Below are 21,333 nucleotides of genomic sequence, written 5' to 3' on the forward strand. Positions count from 1 at the left end.
GAGCGAATTCGTACAGAAATACTTTTGAACATTGATCCGGCACTAAACCCATTGTCAGGGCTGTGGTAGGCCTTGAGTCCGGACACAAGACTCAAAGTCCACTTTCTGAAGTATTTGACAAGAATTGGTCTTGTGCCTTGTTTGACTCGGAATAGTCTTTGTCTCTGGCAAATTATTAAGTATTATGGGCCAGTAATCTAGTTTAAAGGGGCCCTATTATTCAAATGTTCAGGTTTATATTGGCATTGTGTGGCTCTAGTGAGTGGTTCTCAACTGGTGGGTCGCGGACCTGTTTCGAGTGGGTCACTTTTTTTAAAGTCTAACTTTTATTTTGAAGGCCCAATTTTCTAACGCTGTGCATGCAGTAGGTGTTGGACTGGAAGTACCGGAGACCATAAACAGTTTTGAAAACTTCTGTCACGTAGTGATCATCTTCTCAATAAAACTTCTTCTGGCCAATCAGAATCAAGATTGTTGCCGGAAGTCCCTACGGAGAATAACTTTGCGGTACAACTTCTTTATACATCCATGGGTACAACTTCAGATAAAAATGAACACGTAATGAAATATGACCCCCGGTTTGATGATTGACAGGTCACAGAACAATGGGAGCTATCTACCCTTACCCACAATGTAAAGTAGTTCACACAAACTATCTCCTCTTTGCTCTTCTCTCTGTGTGGAGCAGCAAGTTCAGCTGTCAGAACAAGTGAAAAACAAACAATGGCATAAAATATTATTAATATGTCGGGTAGTAATAGATTTATTTATTTTCTTCTCAGAGTGTACCAGAATGCGTAGTTTTATATGTTAGTATTTCAAAAAATCTCCTGAGGGACAATCCCCCCAGACCCCCCTACTGGGGTTGGGTTTTCAGCATGTCACGTTTTTCACTCGTGGTGCATTTGCAGGATTGGCACCAAGTCTTCCTTTTTATTGAGTACAATACAAGTCTGCCTTTTTATTGAGTACAATACAAGTCTGCCTTTTTATTGAGTACAATACAAGTCTGCCTTTTTATTGAGTACAATACAAGTCTGCCTTTTTATTGAGTACAATACAAGTCTTCCTTTTTATTGGGTACAATACAAGTCTGCCTTTTTATTGAGTACAATACAAGTCTGCCTTTTTATTGAGTACAATACAAGTCTGCCTTTTTATTGAGTACAATACAAGTCTGCCTTTTTATTGAGTACAATACAAGTCTTCCTTTTTATTGGGTACAATACAAGTCTGCCTTTTTATTGAGTACAATACAAGTCTTCCTTTTTATTGGGTACAATACAAGTGTGCATTTTTATGTTATACAGCTCAGCTTTGATTCTAGAAACTTGATGACCATCATCTCATCTCAACTTTTCCCTTATGTTGTGTTTGGGTCTCCCGTGACCCGTTTCAAGTTAAAACTATATAATAACTACGCTATAGTTTTTTTTTATCGGAACAAGGCTTCATGATATCCTCCGCAACAGCTATATAAACACTACAAAACTGATTTTGACCATTTTAGCCAAGTCTGAAGGCCTGACCAGTTGAGAACCACTGCGAGTCTAGTGTGACATGTCTCCATGTTTTAATGTTCAAAAAGCTCTTTATTTTTCCCATACTGCCTGTGCTGTAGCACCTCTTTTCACCCTCCATCTGAAACCAGAGCCCAGTCGGCTCTGATTGGTTAGCTGGCAACCTCTGTTGTGATTGGTCAACATGGTGTCCCACCCCCTAGCCAATCACATACAATGTGTTGGAGCGCTAATCAATAGAAGCGTGAGTATTACATAGTGATGTCACCATGTTATGGAGGTAAACAAAGGAGTATAATGGAGGCGTTTCAGGCAGGAGGGGGAGTGTGTGGGAGAGAACTTTTTTAGATAAATATTTTGTAGCCTTTTGTAGACCATTTACATGCACAAAAACCTATATAATGTAACTCACCACAGGAAAGGGAAAAGTCCAAAAAGAATAATAGGGCCCTTGATACGTTGATACATTTGCTATTCATACTAATCTGTTATCTACTATTTTGCCAGCTGTGTACACAGGAGACACCCTCCTGTTGTGTTTGGGTCAAATCTGACCGATTTACTACTTTCATCAATCATAACTTTTTTGTTTTACATTCGATTGCATTAAGGCTTTATGATATCCTTCACAGATTTGAACATATACAATTGCTGATCACCACTTTCATTGCATTTTGGATGATTTAGTCAACTTTGTCACACCCATGGTGTTCCCGGTCAAACATGACCGCCATTAAGAAAAGGAATTAGTAACCATCCGGATCAGATAAAACACACACACACACACACACACACACACACACACACACACACACACACACACACACACACACACACACACACACACACACACACACACACACACACACACACACACACACACACACACACACACACACACACACACACACACACACACACACACACACACCACACACACACACACACACACACACACACACACTAGATGTTTTCCCCCCCTTATGTGCCCATCCCCCCACATGGATCACACCTGGTACACGCAATACATGTTCAGTGTCTATTCTTTGTATATTTACTGCAGTTTTTCATGTATACCTGTAGTCTGATATTACAGTTTGAAAAGGTGCTAAATTAAATTTGGTGATGATTAATGGTTTTTGTGTTAATGTAATAGCAGTTAAAACAGGACCGGTCAAATCTTGGAATGACTTAAACTTGATTAGACGGTGGTGACTACAGCTCTGCTCAGTGTATCATGTTACAGGAACAATCCCTAAAGGAGCTATTGAAAAAAGAAAGACTTACTGCCTATCCTTTTATTGGTGGCACAAAATAACAACTCTATTTTGGCTCAAAGCACCGCCACCAATCGTACATTAAGAGAGCTTAATAGGAATTAATTGAATAGATAAACATTACATCCATCCATCCATCCATCCATCTTCTCCCGCTTATCCGTGGTCGGGTCGCGGGGGTAGCAGTTCCAGCAGAGAGCCCCATACTTTCTTTTCCCTGGCCACATCAACCAGCTCTGACTGGGGGATCCCAAGGCGCTCCCAGGCCAGCGAAGAGATATAATCCCTCCACCTGGTCCTAGGTCTACCCCTTGGTCTCTTCCCAGCTGGACGTGCCTGGAACACCTCCCTAGGGAGGCGCCCAGGTGGCATCCTAACTAGGTGCCCGAACCACCTCAACTGGCTCCTTTCGACGCGAAGGAGGAGCGGCTCAACTCCGAGTCCCTCCCTGATGACTGAACTTCTCACCTTATCCCTAAGGGAGAAACCAGCCACCCTGCGGAGAAAACCCATCTCGGCCGCTTGTATCCTTGGATCTGGTTCTTTCGGTCATGACCCATCCTTCATGACCATAGGTGAGGGTAGGAACGAAAATGGCCCGGTAGACAGAGAGCTTTGCCTTCTGGCTCAGCTCCCTTTTCGTCACAACGGTGCGGTAAAGCGACTGCAGTACCGCTCCCGCTGCTCCGATTCTGCAGCCCATCTCACACTCCATTGTTCCCTCACTCGAGAACAAGACCCCGAGATACTTGAACTCCTTCACTTGGGGTAAGGACTCATTCCCTACTTGGAGTGGACAGTCCATCGGTTTCCTGCTGAGAACCATGGCCTCAGATTTGGAGGTGCTGATCCTCATCCCAGCCGCTTCACACTCGGTTGCGAACCGATCCAGTGAGTGCTGAAGGTCGCAGACCGATGAAGCCATCAGAACCACATCATCTGCAAAAAGCAGTGGTCCAATCCTTAGTCCACCGAACTGCAGACCCCCTCCCCCACGACTACGCCTCGAAATCCGATCCATGTATATTACAAACAGGATTGGTGACAAAGCGCAGCCCTGGCGGAGGCCAACCCTCACCGGAAATGGGTCCGACCTACTGCCGAGGACCCGGACACAGCTCTCGCTTTGGGAGTACAGAGATTGGATGGCCCTGAGTAGAGACCCCCTCACCCCTTACTCCCGCAGCACCTCCCACAGTAACTCCCTGGGAACTCGGTCATACGCCTTCTCCAAGTCTACAAAACACATGTAGACCGGATAAGCGTACTCCCAGGCCCCCTCCAGGATCCTTGCGAGAGTAAAAAGCTGATCCGTCGTTCCACGACCAGGACGGAATCCGCATTGTTCCTCCTCAATCTGAGGTTCGACAATCGGCCTGACCCTCCTTTCGAGTACCTTGGAGTAAACTTTCCCGGGGAGGCTGAGTAGTGTGATGCCTCTGTAATTGGCACACACCCTCTGATCCCCCTTTTTGAAAAGGGGGACCACCACCCCGGTCTGCCACTCCTTCGGTACTGTTTCCGACTTCCACGCAATGTTGATGAGACGTGTCAACCATGACAGTCCCTCAACACCCAGAGCCTTCAGCATTTCCGGGCGGATCTCATCCACCCCCGGGGCTTTGCCACTGTGGAGTTGTTTGACGACCCCAGTGACCTCCCCCCGGGAGATTGTTGTTGATCCCCCGTCATACTCCAGCTCTGCCTCTAACATAGAGGGCGGCGTTGTCGGGTTCAGGAGTTCCTCAAAGTGTTCCTTCCAACGCCCCAACACTCCATCAGTTGAGGTCAACAACGTCCCATCCTTACTGTAAACAGCTTGGATGGTTCCCTGCTTCCCCCTCCTGAGGTGTCGGACAGTTTTCCAGAACAACTTTGGTGCCGTCCGAAAGTCCTTCTCCATGTCTTCTCCGAACTTCTCCCACACCCGCTGCTTTGCCTCGGCCACGGATGAGGCTGCTGCCCTTCGGGCCTATCGGTACCTTGCAACTGCCTCGGGAGTCCCCCGGGATAACAAATCCCTGAAGGCCTCCTTCTTCAGTCGGACGGCTTCCCTGACCACCGGTGTCCACCAGGAGGTTCGAGGGTTACCGCCCCTTGAGAAAACATTAATAAACATTACAGCAGACCTCAAAGTAAAATATATTTTAAACAATGGGCTTCAGTAATTTTTTATGTAATAATGTGCCTTACTAATTAGTGAATTTGGCCAAAACTAACAGCTGTTTCTGTTTTGTTTTATTTATTCCTCACACCAGCTTTGTTGAACCATTGTTTTTATCTTTGTTCACAAAGCTGTTCATACTTTCTTTTTCAATGTTCGGAATAAGCAGCTGTTGGTAGTTCAAATGCACATTATCAAAAACATACATGTGTGTTCTCACTCGCTTACTTGCACAAGTACAGCACTGCACACAGGCAAACATTCACACATATACATATACACATTGTGACACACAGCTGCTAGCCAATCAGATGAGTCAGAAAGCCTCCCCTAGAGGACAAACAGCTGATCTGCGTTCATCTGCTGAGTTCATATGCCAGCTGGAAATAGCACATGGTGCTCGCAAACACACACAAACCAAAACAAAGGGGGTCAGGTTCGTCAGCACCGCACCTCGAAATGCAGATAATTATATTAGTATGACGTAGATGTGATTTGTCCAAATCTGCAGCAGCAACTAAATCCTTTTCCTGCCTTCCCACATGTTTACAGTAACTGCAGGAAATATAAAAACTGACCTGACGCTTAAGTATGCCATGTAGTGTAATAAGAGTCAAACTAATTGCAGGTCTCCCTTGAAAAAGAGATCAATGATCTCAATGGGACCTACGTGGTTAAATAAAGGTTTGAAATGAAATGCTAGCCTGCGTGCAACTGAAATAAACAGAAAGTACATTGTGCACGAGTAAAGTCACAAGTGTCTCAGAGTGTAATCAAGGCATTAGCCCCTGCTAGATTCCCCTGGGAGCTTTGCTGAGTTTGGAGCAAGATATTTTATTAACCATATAGTTGAAATCCACCACAATGGCAGGCTGCACTTGTGTGTTTCCTGTCAATATTGTCCTTCTTGCTGCAAAGGAACTTAATATTGAGCAGTATTTGCTGAGCCAGGGCCTTGCCTGCATATCTCCCATATCTCTTTCTTTCAAAAGCGCTTCATAACACAAATTTGTCGATTGTCAACAGTCTGTTTTTTCCCCCCACAGTCTGGTAGAGATAATAAGATTACTGCATGAAGGCAGGCAGCATGCACACAACATCCTAAAACCTGCTGTGAGATTCTGAAACTGCATCAGCTAAAGGCTTTTTCATATTTGTAGGTCTTCTTTAAGTTGAATGAGAGCATTTTTCAGGCTATGTACTGGACAGTAGCACCACAAAAAAGTGCTAGGTTTGGATTTCTGGTTCTATTTTGGATATGGGGCCTAACGACAGTAAACGATTGTAATTGCTTATCTTATCATCCTGTTATAGAAGCCATTCCTAAACTCATGGCTGTGTCCTATCCTATCTTTGTCCTCCTCTTAACCTCAAAGATTATAAAAGTAAATGTAATTCTTCCAATAGCACTCGTCCAGTCATGCAGCATTGATGTTAAGACTGTAGGTTATTCAAGATGGACATGCAATATATCAATGGCTCTCACTTGTCACTGGCTAGCTTGCTATCGTTGAGAAAATATATGTCAGAAGCACCTATGTTCTAGGAGGAGAGGTACTCTTTAACCCTCCTGTTGTGTTTGGGTCAAATCTGACCGATTTACTACTTTCATCAATCATAACTTTTTTGTTTTACATTCGATTGCATTAAGGCTTTATGATATCCTTCACAGTAACATTTGAACATATACAATTGCTGATCACCACTTTCATTGAATTCTGGATGATTTAGTCAACTTTGTAACACCCATGGTGTTCCCGGTCAAACATGACGGCCATAAAGAAAAGGAATTAGTATTAACCATACGAATCAGATAAAACACACACACACACACACACAGAACAATTTGACACATTTCCCACTCTTATGTGCCCATCCCCCCACATGGATCACACCTGGCACACGCAATACATGTTCAGTGTCTATTCTTTGTATATTTACTGCAGTTTTTCATGTATACCAGTAGTCTGATAATATGTACAGTTTGAAAGGGTGTTAAATGAAATTTGGTGATGATTAATGGTTTTTGTGTTAATGTAATAGCAGTTAAAACAGGACCGGTCAAATTTGCCCGCGAACACCAAAGTAAGGGGGGGGGGGAAACCAAGACAATAGGAGGGTTGAATTAAAATAAAAAGCAAAGTTCAATCCGCTCTAAACTCAGACTCAAACGTCTCACTGAGGCTGAATGCCTTTACACAATCGGCTTTCTCATTTGCACCCATTGGAATAAGGTTCCTGCTGAGCATAAAACGTGCACAGCCTTTCGCAATCTTTCCCATATTTCCCCCAAAAATGTATATTGAGCAACTAGTGTTGTTGTCATCATTTTGACGATGATTCAGGTTTTTTTATTTAATTTAATTGTAATATCATAATTGTACTGCATGGATGTGCTGGTGTTTAGACTTTGATGTGTGCTTGTAGATGTGTCTGTGTAATTGTTAGAGTGTTAGAAGCTCTGTAATGGTGTTGCATGTTAATGAATGTTTTTAGTGTCTGTTAATTGTTCTGAGTGCACCCTCAGGGACTGTAGATAGAAATAAGCCTACAGTTTAATCTGGCATTAATCATCTCTTCCCTTTTATAATAATGACCAATAATAATACTAATATAATGCCGTTTGAGTAGTCTTTAAATCATTTTGTTGTTCCTGTTGTTTCCCATCTTCATTGTCATTGCCAAACAGTTATTTTAAATGTAGGTTGGTTTTATGCCATCTTGATTAAATAAAGGCTATATTCCTATCCTTAGATATTCTTCTCAAAATGTAATAAAAAAACGTCACCCTACACTGAGATAAGACAGAACATTTATTTATTTGATGACGCCACTGGTTAAGAACTCTTATTCGCCGTCTTACTGCGTTATGTGATACTGCATCAACATTTATTTTGGATCAATGTTGTCATAACTATTTTGGTTATTTCACTTGTCTGTGTTTTGCCTGTGCTCTTATCACTACATTTTGAATAAGTCGAGCAATACATAATAATAAGAAACCTTTAACTTGGATTTTCTTACAAGGACATAATGTGTAATTTTTAGAAGAGTACAATTGATAATAATGTTTTCACTGGCTTTAAGATCCAACTGCTTTACCAATATATTATTTATTCTCTTGTTTTTTAAATCAGCATAAAGCAATGGATGCTAGTCATGTAACAAGGTAGAACAAATTAAATCTGTCCAGCAAAGCTTCAGGTCTGTGAAGAAATTAAGTCACCTTTGCTTTTTGAAATTGCTCTATTACCTTTGGAGAGAACATCTAAAAGACTGGGATTTTCTTCTGTCAGATGTCAGTGAAGAGTTGCAGTGTTTTTAATTATCAAATAAAATAAAGATCATGTAAGTTGACTGTATGCTTTCGGTTTTGAAACACTGCTCCTACCACAATTCGTATTGTTCCTCTTGTTTCGTAACCATAGCCTAAAGTGGTAAACACATATTTGTTGTCAGAAAAACTGAAGTATCGCTGTGAAATAACACAGTAGAATCCCTTGATCCCTCCCATCAGTAAATCCCAGTGTGCTGAGGTTTGAGCGAGCATCTCGTGTTGACAGCTTCATCCACATTTCATGCAATTCCTCCAATCTTTGTCTCTTTCCTGAGCAAAATAAACCCCTCCACTTCGGAAACACGAGGGGTTGCCAGGCAACCGGAGCAGAGAGGCCTTGGAGCAGAAGTGAGGGATCAGCAGTTGCCGCCCCTCAGGTCCCTGCACTGATGATAGGCTAAGGAGAGCACATACACACTTTATTTACACACACACACACACAAACACACACACACACACACACACACACACACACACACACACACACACACACACACACACACACACACACACACACACACACACACACACACACACACACACACACACACACACTGTAGCCTATGTATGCGTGCCGCACACTGACAGAAGGCTTGTTGAAGGCCGCAATAAAAAGACTGCATTTACAGCTGGATATGAATTCTCGCAGAGCAGTAACTTTGCTGCTTGTCCATTAGCATCATCAGAAATCAGATTGTCAAAACTGCGTTTCCTTTGAGACCTTTGGGTCTGACTAAATCCTGGGATAAAAGCGATGGTCTTGGCCATTCCCATCTGTGAGCTTCCAGCTGGAGTAAGTGCTTCGGTGAGTGCGACAAAAAGACACATCGCTTACTTCAAAAAAGAATATTGCATTGTGAAATATTCATCACATCATGACAGTCTTGAGAACATGGCATGTTAGCTCCCCCCCGTACACAGGCTTAATGTGGGGCACGGCCTCCTCTCTGAAATCCAGCGAGCGGGGAGGTGTCAAGAGGAAATCTAATGGAGCACAACGACGGGGAAACAGGGTCAACCAGGAAGCTGTACCAAGTTCAGAGGCAGAGCTCCACTTGGAGGAACCCACCCCAGGGAATCTAAAGTGACTACAGACATAACAGAAGTGCAATAATGTTTTAACATGAGCTTCACCTCACAAGCCCAAACTATCCCTATTTCAACCCGTTCAACGTTATTGCAACTGTATGTAGAGAAGAAAACATAGAAGAAGATAAAAAACACTTTGAATGAAGAGAAGCTAAATGTTTACATACTGGAGAAAATGTCACAATGTTAGTGTTTCAGCTGACTGAGTGTAGGCCGGGTGACCAGTGTGGGAGAAAGAGCACGTTTGTGCGGGACAATGTGGGCCATGTTACTGCGTTGCTAAGAGCTAGTTTAGATTTAAATATAATGTTTATCCAACCCTTGAAAATAAACATTTTGACTGAAACTATTAGCTTATAGATATAAATAACAACGCTTCACTATAGTTAAATTGTTTGCACAAACTACGCAAGTGAAGGAATTAAATATATTTGTTTTGAATGGAATTATTTTCCAACAAACTATCATCTGTAAATATTCTCGTATTCTTTTGCGATCTCCAAGTATTGAAAAATGACTAGAGCTTACTGCCACAGTCTGTTGACCTGTTGGACCGAGTGCTGCACAGTGTGGTAAACGTTAAATCAGCTGCTGTAACCTCATCTGTTTGGTATTCCTCTTTTGGTTTTAGGAGGAATATATCCATAGATCAATATTTTCTTTATGGGCCAGGCGTTTCTTGTGAGTTCCGTCGCTTCAAAACGTATTCACCTCCATGTACAATTGAAAATAAATCTTGACAAATCTTTAAAAAAAACTCTCTGGGAATCGCCCTCCACCGGCTAAACCCATAAGTAAATACATTTCTCGGTTGATTGGTTGACATCTGACACAGCTAATGGTGTGATAGCGCTCTCTTTGTTTCAAACATCTTGGACAAAAGACATGTTAGGCCAACCGTCAATACAATGCGGGTACGTCGGCTAAATGTGTGGGACAAATGATAAAAATGCTGTGCAGTCGCGCATAGGGTGACCAGATCCCAACAAACCAAATGTGGGACAAGGAGTATGGTTGTGTGGGACACCCTCTCAACAGCAACCCCCGGAAAAAAAACGTAACAAATATATAACAGAGCAGAAAGTGAAGTCAAAATGCAGTTTTTTTAATAAAGAAAAGTAAACTAAGGCTAACCAAGGCAGCAGGCATTATTACTTCCAGTGTTTAGAAATGCATCTTCTTAATTCAACTAGTGTATTACCTGTACAAGTAGGCACAACATAAATTAATAGATAAAATAAAACCAACACTGGCCAGGAGGGAACAGAAACATAATAATACATAAAATAAAATAGCTTTCAGTTTTGTCCATCACAGCAACAGCAGGTGGGCCTTCTGTCACCTAGAACCACTGGTGTCTTTGACTCTGTCAAACAACTCTCCGCAGAGGCAGGGGCAAGCACATCTGTTATTATGGACGCTGCTTTTGTACGACCACATGACATTTTCTTTACTATCTCAGAGTCTGGAAAAAAGGTCGGCGCTAGCTTGTTACCAGTCATTTGACCGGTATGAATGGGAGTGTTGCACTGTATGGTAAACACTGGTTATTTCTGCTGCGTGCTGTGTGAGTGAGTTACTCTCATTGGTTAACACTTGACCAGCACCCGCCGTGTGTTACAGATTGATTGACAGCATACACAGCCCCTGATGATAGCATTCCCTGCTTTCTCAACAGCCATTGGATGAATCTGATTTTAAAGAAAAGCGTTTTGGCCAATCAAAATGAAATATGCGGGACATCGTCTCAATTTGCGGGACGCACCAAAAGTCGGGAAAATGCTGTGCAGTCCCGCGCAAAGCGGGACATCTGGTCACCCTAGTCGCGCACAAAGCGGGACACCTGGTCCCAGAGTGTAATGTAAACTTGGTCGAACACAGGAACAGACCCACAGTCTGACAATTGTATTCCTATACTTTAGCGAAATGAACCATTCAACAGTTATTCAGCGCATTGTTTCAGTTTTATGCAATACTGTTTGGTTCACTGCTGGTTTGGTTCACCCCAAAAAGAAATCACACATTTTGCCACTGTTCTCTAACCTGCCAAGCACCACATTTGTCTGGAGAAGAAAGTGGATTTCTGTGCCTGCTAGATGTCTAAATATACATGTGCTTTAAAAGAAACTGTTACAAATGTAAACAAAGTCCAATGGACCACTTTAGAGTTTTTCAGCTCATGGTTGTTTCCATAAAAAAAATAGCTGATGATACCACTGCATGTACCTGTACAGCCTGTAATAATAACCGATAATATGTCAATGATGTTGTTGGCCGCCCTTATGTTGCACCGCCGTAAATAAATGAGTTAATGCAGCAGAGCATGACATATTCCTTTGGCTGTGATTGGTCAGTTTATTATGAGCTGATAATCTTCATGATACACCATAATGCGTACGGTACACACACTTCCCTGCATCCTCTATTAGTCTTCTATAGATGCTTGAATTATTGGTTTTTATTATTGTGAGGTAAAATACAGACTTCATTTGACGTGTTTAGGCCCTGACACACACACCAAGCTGATTTCGGCCGTCGGTAGATGTCTGAGCCCTACTCAGGTTGGTGTGACCTGCACCGTCGTGTATTTTCGGCCGTGCCGACACCTTCCGCTCCCGATTTGAATCGGGAGGCTGTCGGCAAAATAAATCACTCTGATTGGCTGTTCAGCTTAGCGAATCAGTGCATGAGAAGTGAAACGGAAGTGAAGAAGGCACACACAGACGGCAATTATTTTTCATTTTCCAGTACTGCACTAAACATGTTTTTGATTATAAGTCGCTATGTGAAACAGTCTGTGATGGACGAGAGTGAAAATGGAACGCACGCTGTTTGTTGTTTGTATATATCACGCAGTCTGTCTTCCGGTTGCCTCTTTTGAATGACGAATACACACTACCGCCGCCTGCTGGTAAGGAGAGTTATTGCCACTCACGCATGTGCAGTGCGTGCGTGCTACTTGGCCGTCGGCTGAAGTCTTTGCGGTGTGTTCCAGTGCGACTTTTTGGCCAAGACACCGGAGACGTGAGGCGACACAACAGTCGGGTCCGTCGGGACGTGTTCTTTGGTGTGTCAGGGCCTTTACATGCAGTACATTTGCCAGAGTGTATTTGGCATATATTTGTATTTTTAGGAAAGTAGAGACTTAAAAAATACTTAAAAGCATGATGTAATTGGGCTGTTGGGGGTGTTATAGATAGATACTTACAATTAATCAATTCGGTAGTGTCACTATATGCCTGTATTTTCTCTTTTCTTTTCATTTTGATATGTTAAGGACATTTCATGGCATCAACATCAAACGGATGTAGCAATCAGGTAAAGAAGCTACAAAAAAAGCAGACACGATATCAACAAAATTGCAAATATATAGCGAGGCCATGCGGACAAATCATGGGTTGGCACTGTTAATCCTCGTTGAGCTGTGGAGGATGGGCCAACATTGAATATAGTGTGCATCTGCAACCGACTAATCCTATCATTCTGCCTTTAAAAAGACAAACTAGCTTTTCGGTAATGTTGACAGCTGAGCCGGGATAAACTCTTAACTCCATATCATACTGGCAACTATAAAAGGATAAAAGCTTTAATGCTGGATCTCTTTCTAATCTTTTCATTGTAAATTGTCAGGATTTGTCAACATTTATAGTTTATAAAGCCCCAGCATTTAGAAATTCCATAAAATCTTTGCTATGCCTAGAAACCTCTAGTGACCTTCTCTGTATGTCATTGGATCTCATGTGGGCCCCTGACCCAAAGGTTGAGAAACTTTGCTCACAGTTAATATATGTGGTCGTAAAACGGCATCCTCCCAAACAGGAACAACAGGTGCAAAATCAGCTCAGTAAAACACATACGAACACACACACATACACACACACACTGGCCCCTCTGTCCGGGCCCCCGGATGGAGCGGGTGCTTTGATATGATGCCCGCTGCCTCCTCCCATTCTCCGCACCGCTTCTCTCTACCCATCTTTCTCCGTCATGCCCACCCCTTCTTCCCCTTGCACACTCCCCCGTTTCCTCCTCCCCCATCTTAGGCTCCTTCTGCTTTTCTTTCATTTTGCTTCGCGCCTCCCCATTTCTGTATCCTTGCTCCCTGTCTCTCTCTTACTACTCAAGGCCATACAACAGGAGATGGAAGCTCGTACGTGTGTGTGTGTGTGTGTGTGTGTGTGTGTGTGTGTGTGTGTGTGTGTGTGTGTGTGTGTGTGTGTGTGTGTGTGTGTGTGTGTGTGTGTGTGTGTGTGTGTGTGTGTGTGTGTGTGTGTGGGTTGGTGGAAGCGTACAGGATGTGGATGGGGGCATCTGTGTGTGTTGCTGGTTCCCCATCTTATGACATGTGCTGTGACTCCGACACGATCAGATCTGGTTTCCATGACTACCGATGCCCCACTTAAAGGCGCTGCTTGAGTTTGTGCATGTGTGTCAGTGTGCATACGTGCCATACATTTCAGCAGGCATGTGCATCGAGTGCCTGCATTCATATGCATCAAGGACTGAAGGAGTTTCCTCTATGTGTGTGTGTGCGTGCGTGTGTGTGTGTTTGTGTGTGTGCACCTCATAATAATAATAACAATAAGGCACACTCTTTAATCTTTAATGCAGCTGAAACTACAACAAGCACACAGTCAGAGCCAGGGGAAGCAACACAGTCTTCTTTACCATGTCAGCAGGGGACCAAATCAAGGGGACACAGTATGGAACGGTAGTAAACATGGCTCTGGACACGACAATTAACCAGCTAAATAACATCCAGGGGATTCTTTCAACAAAGCCACGTCTGCTACCCTGTACAGCGTTGAACTCCATGTAAATGTAACTAAAATGTCACACATTGCCTTTATTTTTAGACTTCTAGTTCCACCAAAGCAGCACATGAAGAGAGATTACTGCAGGAAAAGTGGACTTCCTTCCTCATTCTCCTGTCACTGTATGCATCAGCAGGCTGCCGATATATAACGCACGTCTGGTCGCACAGGGCTGATCTTATGAGGTATGCACAGCAGCACCAAGGAGCCGAGAAAAAGTCAATTTTCTTTGGTGTCTAACACGTTAAAGCGCAGAACCTCACACGTCATACTTTACACATCAATTGCGTCTGCACCCACCAGGGTGAGATACATCCCCACCTCCTCCCTCGCACACACACATGGAGGAAACTCCTTTGGTGTGGGTTTTTAAATCAAAACAAACGCCGATGAGTCATCTCTATGTGAGCCTCATCAGTGTTCTGCTGCTGGAGCAGAGAGAGGTACAGGATTAGCATGGTGGCTAGCTTTCTCAGGTTTTCTCGATCGGATCCTCTCGATAGCTCGCTGTCTTGAATTTGTTCATGACAGGAGTGGACTGATGAGGAAAAGGAGCTGACAGATGAAGCTTGTCATTTTACATTTTTCTCTAGGCAGTGGGGAAAAGATTATTCCTAAAACGGGCCCAATGTGTCCATTTGAAGACTGTCTTTAATGTAAACTATCTCTCATGAATAAGGCTAAGCTAAATGCTAATGTCGCTATTTTAAAAGGTGGCAGAGGAAAGTATGAAGAAAACATCACTGACAAGTACATTTTAGTATTTGTACTAACACATTATCTTTATTACCCGACCTCTACTCCACTTCATTTCCTAGACAAGTTTTGATTTGTCTCACAGCTTTAGTTGAAGTAAGTACAAAACAACATCATCTTTTATACATTTCAAATTCCCAGTGGAACAACAAGTAGCTATAATTAGCCTAGCGACTACCGGCTGAAGCTACTTAGCCATTAATGCATCATTAATAATAAACCGGTTTACATAAAAATACTCTGAAGCAGATTATGACTTTTTTGCTGATAAAAAGTATATTTTGGAAAATGCAGGACTTTTATTTAGAATTAAAATCAGAAATAAAAACGTAAAGGACTCCGGGAGTATTTGTGTTACATTACAGTCGGAAATATATATAAGTAGAGAAGTTAGAGTACACATTTGGGTATTATACTACGAGACATAATAACATAAATGCTGAAAATTGAGACAATAATTGTGTTTAAAATGCAAGAAAATATAATCTATAAGGTTATTATATGTTCAGTATGAATATATTAATGCCAGAGAGTATTGCACATGTTATTGAAAGTTGCTTTTATTATGGCAGATATTGATTTTATTTAACAGTGCCGAACTGATATTTTTTATACACTAATATAACAACCCCTAACTTTGACCAAAAACATGCAGAAATGTTTCTGAATTTTGATCAAGGTATAATACAGTATCTGAGTTGGACAGTGGATTCTGTATTGAGTGGCTGGTCAAATCTGAAAATGCACTAGCCATTTAGTCCCTGAATAAAAAGGTAATTTTGCATCCTGCTTACAAACAAAGCTTACAAACAACATTTGTATTAGTTACATGTTGTGCCCTCAAGTTAGACAAATATCATTGTTGTCATATTTTAAACTTTGTTTGTTGTTGATATTTTTGACTTTTCGGTGCTACTATATCAGTGGATGAAGAAGTATTCAGGTTTTTCACTTAAGTAAAAGTAGCAATACCAAATTGTAATAATACTCTGTTTCAAGTTATAGTACTGCATTCAAAATGTTACTTAAATAAAAGAGAAAAAATGTATCGGCATCAAAATATACTTCAAGTACCAAAAGCTAAAGTACTTTTTATGTGTCATGGCCCATTTCAGAATCATATATATTAATTTAATGGATTATGATTATTGATGTGTTGGAAATTATTTTATATACTAGTGCTGTACATTTTAACCTAGAATTACATGTCAGAGTTTATTTAAAAATTGATTTGTATTTTATATGAACTAATAATCTAAAGAATAACTTTCTAAAGATGTAAAAACATAGTGGACATTAGTGGAATAAAAAGTAATATATTGGCTTCTAAAATTGAAAGAAGTAGAAGTATAGAGTAGCATAGACTAAAAATACTCAGGGAAAGTACCTCAAAGATGTACTTAAGTACAGTACTTGAGCACCATCCACCACAGTACTATACACAATTCATAGGCACCTCTGCCGCTTAGATTTGGGTCAGACTGGGGACTTGTGTCGTCTTTGTACCAGTGCTAAACAATATAAATAACAAGAATAATAGATACGCAATGTAGCTGCAGGTGTTGCTACGTTGCTAAAATAAGCCTTTGTGCACAGACAAGACGGCACAGTAATATGAAAGATGAGAAACCAAGGACTATGGTGGCCAACCCCTGCCTCCACAGAGAAATAATATAAATAACACTTTGTCGACAAGATGTAGGTGAGCACAAAAGTTAGCTATCAGCACCTATTTGTCTTACATCTGTGTACTTTTCTCTTTCAACTTAAGCAAGCAAAATAACGTCTTAAGGAAAATAATAGCACAAGACTGCTCAGATCAGCAAGAGAGCGATGAAGAGATAAAGGGGCCACAGTGAAGCCACTGTAAGCGTAGAGATTAATACTAGCCTCTCGCCTTTTTCTTTTAGTCGTAAGAAAATAAGATCTGGGCATACTGAGGGCCTAGGTCAGGAAGAAGGAGGGGGCTTCACAGGAGCAGGGAGAACTCTAGGAGATGTTGGTGAACAAACCATTACATTACATGTTACTTGTTAGTCACTTTTATCCAAAGCGACTTACATACTCAATGTGGCCACAAACGTCCATTAGAATGAATCCCTGAGCCCGTGTGGAAAAGGCCAGGAGACTCCTTTACAAAGAACGCATGCAGTAAGGAGATGAAACAATTGTCCCTTAAGACTTTTGGTGCAATTGTGTACATTTGTCTGTGTCTTTATTTCACTGATGACGAACAAAAACGTTTTTTTCAGTTGATTATGACCTGAAACCTGCAGGACATAGCGGCATGTGTGGCAAATAATGAACACTCTTTTTATTTCGATTGAACTGGTAGGTTTAAATCACTCACTCACATCTCCATGCGTTCTTTCCAAAGTGATTTAAAGCTTTAAATGATATTTCTAGTGTGGTGATTTCCTAGTTATCGCAATTTGAGATTGAGGTGCATGACATGTGAAATATGAAATTGTGTCTGTTCTTGTCTTGTCTGTCTGTTCGTGTCTGTCGTCACATACGACTTTTATTATTTTTCAAAGTTGGCATTCCCGGAGCCTGCGAGAGGAGGGGGAGTCATTGGTTTGCCGTGGGTGGAATGTAATATCACTGCCACATGCAGGATCTTTTTTTGGAACATGGTTTTTGGGGACAGACTGACTAATAACTTTTGGCTTAAACTGGCAGTAGGGCTGTCCTCGACTAAATAAAGTCTCAATCAACTAACAGTGATGAGATTTGACGACTTATCGATGGTTGATTTGATGGTCCGAATCTCCCGATCATAATTATTTTGAGCAATAAGTCATTCAGCGTGAAAAAGCATTAAAAAAGGCAAAATAATTCGAAACAAATTACTTGACGAATGGACTAAGAGGGGACAAGCCTATTGGCAGAGTGTTTTAAAACATGGGACATTGAAGTAACCTCCACATATGGAATTAAAATAATCATTACCATGTTGAGTTTAAGCATCCTGAGCACTAGTGTGTCCATAGGTCAGTGTATCACTAATAAAACTGAACCAAAACCACACATTTTAAGTGTGTTACCCATGTTGAATCAAACATCCAATCAAATGTCTCTCAATGAAAGGTGCTGGGGCAAAGCTTAGAAGTGAACAGTCCACGGATCAGAGGATGAAGCCGTGACTCCGCTGGCTGCTGCTCACCGTCGATGAGGAGAACAATTATAAAACCAGGGCCATCATCGTAATCGGCCAACACCACGCATCACAAACACACTGTGTTCCCCCGAGGGGCCACCTTGACTTCTAATCTCAGACATCAGAGTTTACACCATCACCCAAATGAACCGTAGTAGTCCTGAAACACATGTAGGGATATGGAGTTGTAGCATATTTATACATGAGTGGCGCCTCTGTATGTGTAGTGAATACAAACACACAACCACAAGTGTCTATTTGGATCATGCTTTGTACGTTTGAGTCCTCACACACATATGATTAATTAAGGAAAAGGGATTGCGGACCCCCTTCCTCCATTGTCTGTTAATAGGCCTACCACAGTTTCTCTCACAGCTCTGTGTCTGACCAGAGAGTGTGAGCACTCACACACACACACACACACACACACACACACACACACACACACACACACACACACACACACACACACACACACACACACACACACACACACACACACACACACACACACACACACACACACACACACACACACACACACACACACACACACACACACACACACACACACACACACACACACACACACACACACACACACACACACACACACACACAGGCATGATTAGCGATTCCTCATTCATACTGTCTGTTTGAAGGGACGCATCTAGTGCCAGAAAAGCGAGCAACACAACAAAAAAAAAGAGAGTGATGGTGCGTTTGCCTTGTATGCAGGCGGCATTGCGCTGTCCACGGTGCTGAAACTGATTGTATAGGTGGTGGGGAGGTGGAGGAATGGAAGTGAGGGGGGGGGGGGGGGGGGGGTTGCATGCAGCTAACTACATTAATCAAACACACTCGTGCATGTCGCCACACATACACATACATGGGCTGATAGAGCATGTGGCAGTGAGTGAATGACATGTCTTCCACACTCATTGATGGAAGCTGGTGCTGGTGGGCCTGATGGAGGCAGCAGCCTATAGGCTTTGCTTGCGGGGGGTGCAACATGACAGAATGCTGAGCCTCCACTCCCTGCTTCTTGGGGACAACCAAAAAACACACGTCAGCCTACAGATCTGGATGAGGAGGACACACACACACACACACACACACACACACACACACACACACACACACACACACACACACACACACACACACACACACACACACACACACACACACACACACACACACACACACACACACACACACACACACACACACACACACACACACACACACACACACACACACACACACACACACACACACACACTGTGGCCCTCCGCTGCTCACAAACACCACCATCACCATCATCCTCATTCTGATGCATTAAAGAGATCCAATTTGTTACCTTTCATCCAGTCCAGCACTTGCTTTGGTGTCCATTTACTTATAGGTTCCATAACCAAAGCCATGGTGTCACAGTCTCTCCGAGGTGAACGGCACAGGACTCAATGCGGGCAACATAAAACGACTTGTCAGTCACATCTGGAATGACACGGCGGTGGGTGAATCTGAGGAAAAATAGAGCTTTGTCAGTTTTAGTCTCTCCATCAGAGCATGGCCGCCTGCAGAAACGGTGAACGGGATGCGGTGGTGCAATCCACGCGCACACACACGGAGGAGACACGCACACTACTTTCTGCTCCCTCCCTCCTTCCTTCCGTCTCTCTAACTCTCTCGCTCTCTTGCTCGTGCCTTCCCGCGCTGTGAGAAGTGGATTCGGTGGGAGAGAGGGGATGGAGCGACCCCTCCCCTCTCCTCTCTTTTTTTCCCTCCCTCTCGCCTCGCTGCAGCATCACAAGGGCCACCACTCATAACACAGACCAGGGAATGGTGCAACGCACATATAGGGATCTCTCTCTTTCTGCCCCCCATCCCTGCCTTACACATGCACATACATACAGTGTGCAATATAACTTAAGTCAAATTAATTATAACCGGCAGTGTCTTTAAGATGTAACCTGGAATTGGTGCTCCATTATGTGTATTTGTACAGTGTTAATTCATTAGTCTTTGTCAACACTCATAGTTTGTGGTTGTCTGCGTGATATGTGTGCCTTTTGGCAGCGCGTGCCACACCACAGTGTCAGGTAATGCTCATCAGCTGTTTTTTAAAGTTCACCATCTGTAGATGAGGAGATCAGCATCAGTTGTCAGGCGCTGCTGCTGATCAGAGCTCAGCTGTGAGGAACAGCGCCCCCTGCTGCGCACCTGGGACACAGGTGACGTCATGGATTAGAGCAGAATCCCCTCCACACACACACACACGCACACGCGCGCACGCACGCACGCACACACACACACACACACACACACACACATACACACACACACACACACACACACACACACACACACACACACACACACACACACACACACACACCAGCACCAGCCACCTAAGGTTGACTTTATACACAAGGAGATGGAGCAAGAAGCAGGTAGTTTGAACTAATGATAGATCGATGGATAGAAAGAAAGATACCTCAAAACAAAGAGAAAAATCATAAAAAAACAAGCGAGAACATTTTCATAATGTTTTTTCCATACAACTATTATTTACAAATGACATTGTATATACATCACAAGGAATCTATTAATCTGACAATAATGTTTTCAGTTATTCAATCTTCGTTTAGTCTATTCTAAACACAAAAATATAAATAAGAATGCCCATCACAACTTCACACAGTCAAACGTAATGTGTTTTTTTAACTAATGTCCGAATACCCACAATACTCAGTTTAAAATAGCATAGGGCACGAAATCCTCTAATTTCATTCATTTTTCAAGCAAAAAAGAATACTGAAAATAAAATAATGTTTTATTCATTTTGTGTGGATCGATTCATGTCCTGAGGACGTGAACAAGTGGTGCTCGTTTACTGGCCTGTGGATTTAATTGTGTGCATCTTGGAATACTTTAGAAATAAATGTGTGATCCAAAAAGCATGCAAAGCCTACATATAGAGGAACAGGTCACAAAACACAGTGGATAGAACAACTTTTATTTTTCTTTCAAACAGAACTCACAAACAAAAACAATTGGTTTTAAAATTCAGAAGTACATGTAGCTCTAGCAAAAACCTGTAAACAGATATATAGGGATGTTCTACAAAGCAACAATAATGTCTTGCAAGTCCTCTGCATGATAATGTATGGTTGTTCGCAGTTTGTGTTTATGTTGTTGGCAAGGTGCTTC

The 21,333-nt window shown here is 42.4% G+C and overlaps 1 protein-coding gene across 1 annotated transcript in view; it reads right to left on the reverse strand.

Annotated features, from left to right (window-relative positions):
* LOC117454371 (connector enhancer of kinase suppressor of ras 2) overlaps positions 1–19,775 on the reverse strand; it is a 112,185-nt gene extending 92,410 nt beyond the window's left edge. Inside the window, 1 exon segment of the mRNA XM_034093586.2 lies at positions 19,481–19,775. Coding sequence (XP_033949477.1) covers positions 19,481–19,544 — 64 coding nt within the window. The 5' untranslated portion in view covers positions 19,545–19,775.
* Between the last annotated feature and the right edge of the window lie 1,558 nt (positions 19,776–21,333).

The sequence above is a fragment of the Pseudochaenichthys georgianus genome, chromosome 10, assembly GCF_902827115.2.
Source record: "Pseudochaenichthys georgianus chromosome 10, fPseGeo1.2, whole genome shotgun sequence".
Classification (NCBI taxonomy): Eukaryota; Metazoa; Chordata; class Actinopteri; order Perciformes; family Channichthyidae; genus Pseudochaenichthys; species Pseudochaenichthys georgianus.